We start from the raw sequence: 2,526 nt of genomic DNA, 5'->3' as shown, positions 1-2,526 counted from the left end.
GCCGCCGCCGCAGCAGCAGCACTGGCCGCCGCCGCGGCAGCCGCCCGACTTTGATTGGTCGAGAAGACCGGCGCCGGGGGCAGGTCCACCCCGGACAGGGCCTCAATCTCGGGGACCCGCTCCTCGAAGGCGCTCATCAGGTTGCGCCCCATGTCATGGACCAGGTCGCCGGGGCGGTTGTACCGGTCGCAATTGATGCCGATCTGCCGCATGTCGCGCACAAACTCCCCGCATCGGGTGTACGCCTGGGCCGCCAGCCGAGCCGACACACGCGCCAGGGACATCGGCTCGCGCACGATGTCATGGTAGTCCGGGCACTGGTCGCGCACCGGGTCCACCGGGTTCAGGAAGGCCACATTGAAGCGGCGATTCTTGTTGGCAGACAGGTCGGCCAGGATGCGCGCGCACAGCTTCAGCCCCTTGGCCTCGGCCGGGGTGGCCGGGGCCACGGCCTGCAAATCCGTGTCCATGGACAGGACCTCGCCGGCCGGGCCGATGGACGTGAAGCTGTTCACCTGCACCGGCAGGGAGGAAGCAGCCCCGCCGGCCATGGCCGCCGAGGGGGTGCTACCGGCACTGCCGACAGCGCCGGCCGGATGGTACAGCCCGGGCGACATGACAGGGAGGTCGCCCCCCCCGCCGACGTACGACTGCTGCAGGGAGTGGTGGTGATCCGGGGCCGGAGTGGACCCGGGGCTGGCGTCGACGGCCGGGCCGGCGGCCCCGGTGGGAGTCCGCCCGCGGCGCGACCGCCGGGCCAGATCCGCGCTGGAGAACCCGGCCCACGCCGGGTAGACAATGTCCGGCGAGGAGTACTTGCGCACGACGGCCATGAAGCGCTTGGCCCGGTCGCGGATGGAGTTCTCCACGGCATTGGCCGCCAGGACGACCGCCGTCCCGGGGGCATTGAACAGCCGGCAGTTGTAGAAAACGAGGTAGATGTCAAACAGGAGCTGGGCCACGGAGAAGTAGCTGCCATCGGCCAGCTTGGTGGCCACGGTGCCCAGGTCCATCGGCTGCTTGACCACATCAAAGTAGGTGGGGATGCCGAAGGCCACCGGGTCCACCGGGTGCAAGAACCAGGCCGCCTGGCGATGGGTGGAGATGCCATTCAGGAGGCTGGGGGGGAGGGGCGCGCGCGAAGGCAAATGGGTGAGCATCGGGGCATGCGAACAAAAAAAAAAAAGGGCGGCACCGCGAGCTGGGCGCAGGAGGGGGGGGGGGGGGGGGCGCACGTCTTGGCCGCCTTGGAGATCTCCGGCGTGAAGGGGACATCCGCCAGGGAGGAGGACAGAATGTGGAACGGGCCCTCCGGGGGGTTGGCCACGAGGATGTCATTCGGGCCCGGGGTCGACTGGACGCTGGAGTCGTGCGGGTGTGAGGAGGAGTGCCGCTCGGTGGCGGCGAAGGACCCGTGCTCCGAGGGGAGGCCCCCGGCGAGGGGATCCACCACCGGGGCCGGCTGCTCGTGCTTGATCATCGGACCGGCGTTGACGTCGCTGGCGGTGCCGGCTGGCGTCGAGGCCGGATGCTGCATGGGCGGCGAGAAGACCGGCTCGTCGCCACTGGCCACGGAGGACCCGGTCGACGCGCGGGTGTGGAGCTTCGTCAGCTCGAGGCGGGCGGCGTCCAGGTCTGCCCGGAGGGTGGCATTCTCGGCCTCCAGGCTGGCAATCATCTGCAGGGCCGTGTGCAAGTCGGCTGGCTGGCGACCGGCCTCGGCGGGGCGCGAAGTCCCATTGACTGTGGGCGACCGCATGAGAGGGAGGCGGGGCGGGGCGGGGCGGGGCGGGGCGGTCAGCACCGGCAGGCGGCGAGCCGGGGGGGACAAGATGCATGAGAGAGAGAGAGAAGGAGACAGGGTACACACCTCCAGACTCGGCACAGTCGGCCGGCGCGGCATGGTGGTGATGGTGAGAAAGGGAGGTCGCCGGGGTGGCGGCGTAGGCGGCCGGGCGGTCGGTATCCATCGGGGCATCGGCCTCTTCCCCGGGACCCGGGGCCGCGGCCGGGGAGGCAGCGTCGCCATTCATGGGGACCGGCGCCTCGGCATCACCGTCGGGAGAGGGGGAACGCTCGGAGTCGGAGCCGGAGTCGGAGCCGGAGCCGGAGTCGGAGGCGGCGGCGGCGGCGGCACTGTGCGACGGCGGCGGCGCCAACGAGTCCGTGTTGGCCATCGGCGTGATGGCGTGGGACGGGCTACTGGATCGAGAGGTGCCGCTGCTCTTCGGAGAGGCAGCCTCGTCGATGTCGCTGTCCCGGTCGTCGTTCGGCGGAGTGGCAGACAGGGTGCTGGCCGCGGGCGGAGGGCTGGCAGCGTCCGGCAGGGCGTCCACTGGCGAGTGATGGTGGCGTGGCGACGAGGACATTGCCGAGGGGGAATGCGGGGTCAGCGCCGAAAGGGCCGGGTCGGAGATGGGACTGGAGGGCGCCGCCGCGGTCTCCGAGTGGGTTTTGGATGGGACGACGGGAGAGATCGTCGAAGCGACCGCCTGGGCGGAAGCGTCGCGAGACTCCTCCATAGCG

At 70.9% G+C, this 2,526-nt stretch overlaps 1 protein-coding gene across 1 annotated transcript in view; it reads right to left on the bottom strand.

Moving 5' to 3' along the window:
* The window catches only part of H696_04283 (hypothetical protein), a gene marked incomplete at both ends in the record, with an annotated part of 4,328 nt that extends 1,806 nt beyond the window's left edge, over positions 1-2,522 (bottom strand). Inside the window, 3 exons of the mRNA XM_009498161.1 lie at positions 69-1,119; positions 1,236-1,743; positions 1,871-2,522. Coding sequence (XP_009496436.1) covers positions 69-1,119; positions 1,236-1,743; positions 1,871-2,522 — 2,211 coding nt within the window. The remainder of the gene's footprint in view (positions 1-68; positions 1,120-1,235; positions 1,744-1,870) is intronic.
* Positions 2,523-2,526: the final 4 nt, after the last annotated feature.

The sequence above is a fragment of the Fonticula alba genome, assembly GCF_000388065.1.
Source record: "Fonticula alba strain ATCC 38817 unplaced genomic scaffold supercont2.7, whole genome shotgun sequence".
Taxonomy (NCBI): Eukaryota; order Rotosphaerida; family Fonticulaceae; genus Fonticula; species Fonticula alba.
Note: the sequence above shows the minus strand (reverse complement) of the source record. Positions and strands in the feature narration are given on the sequence as shown.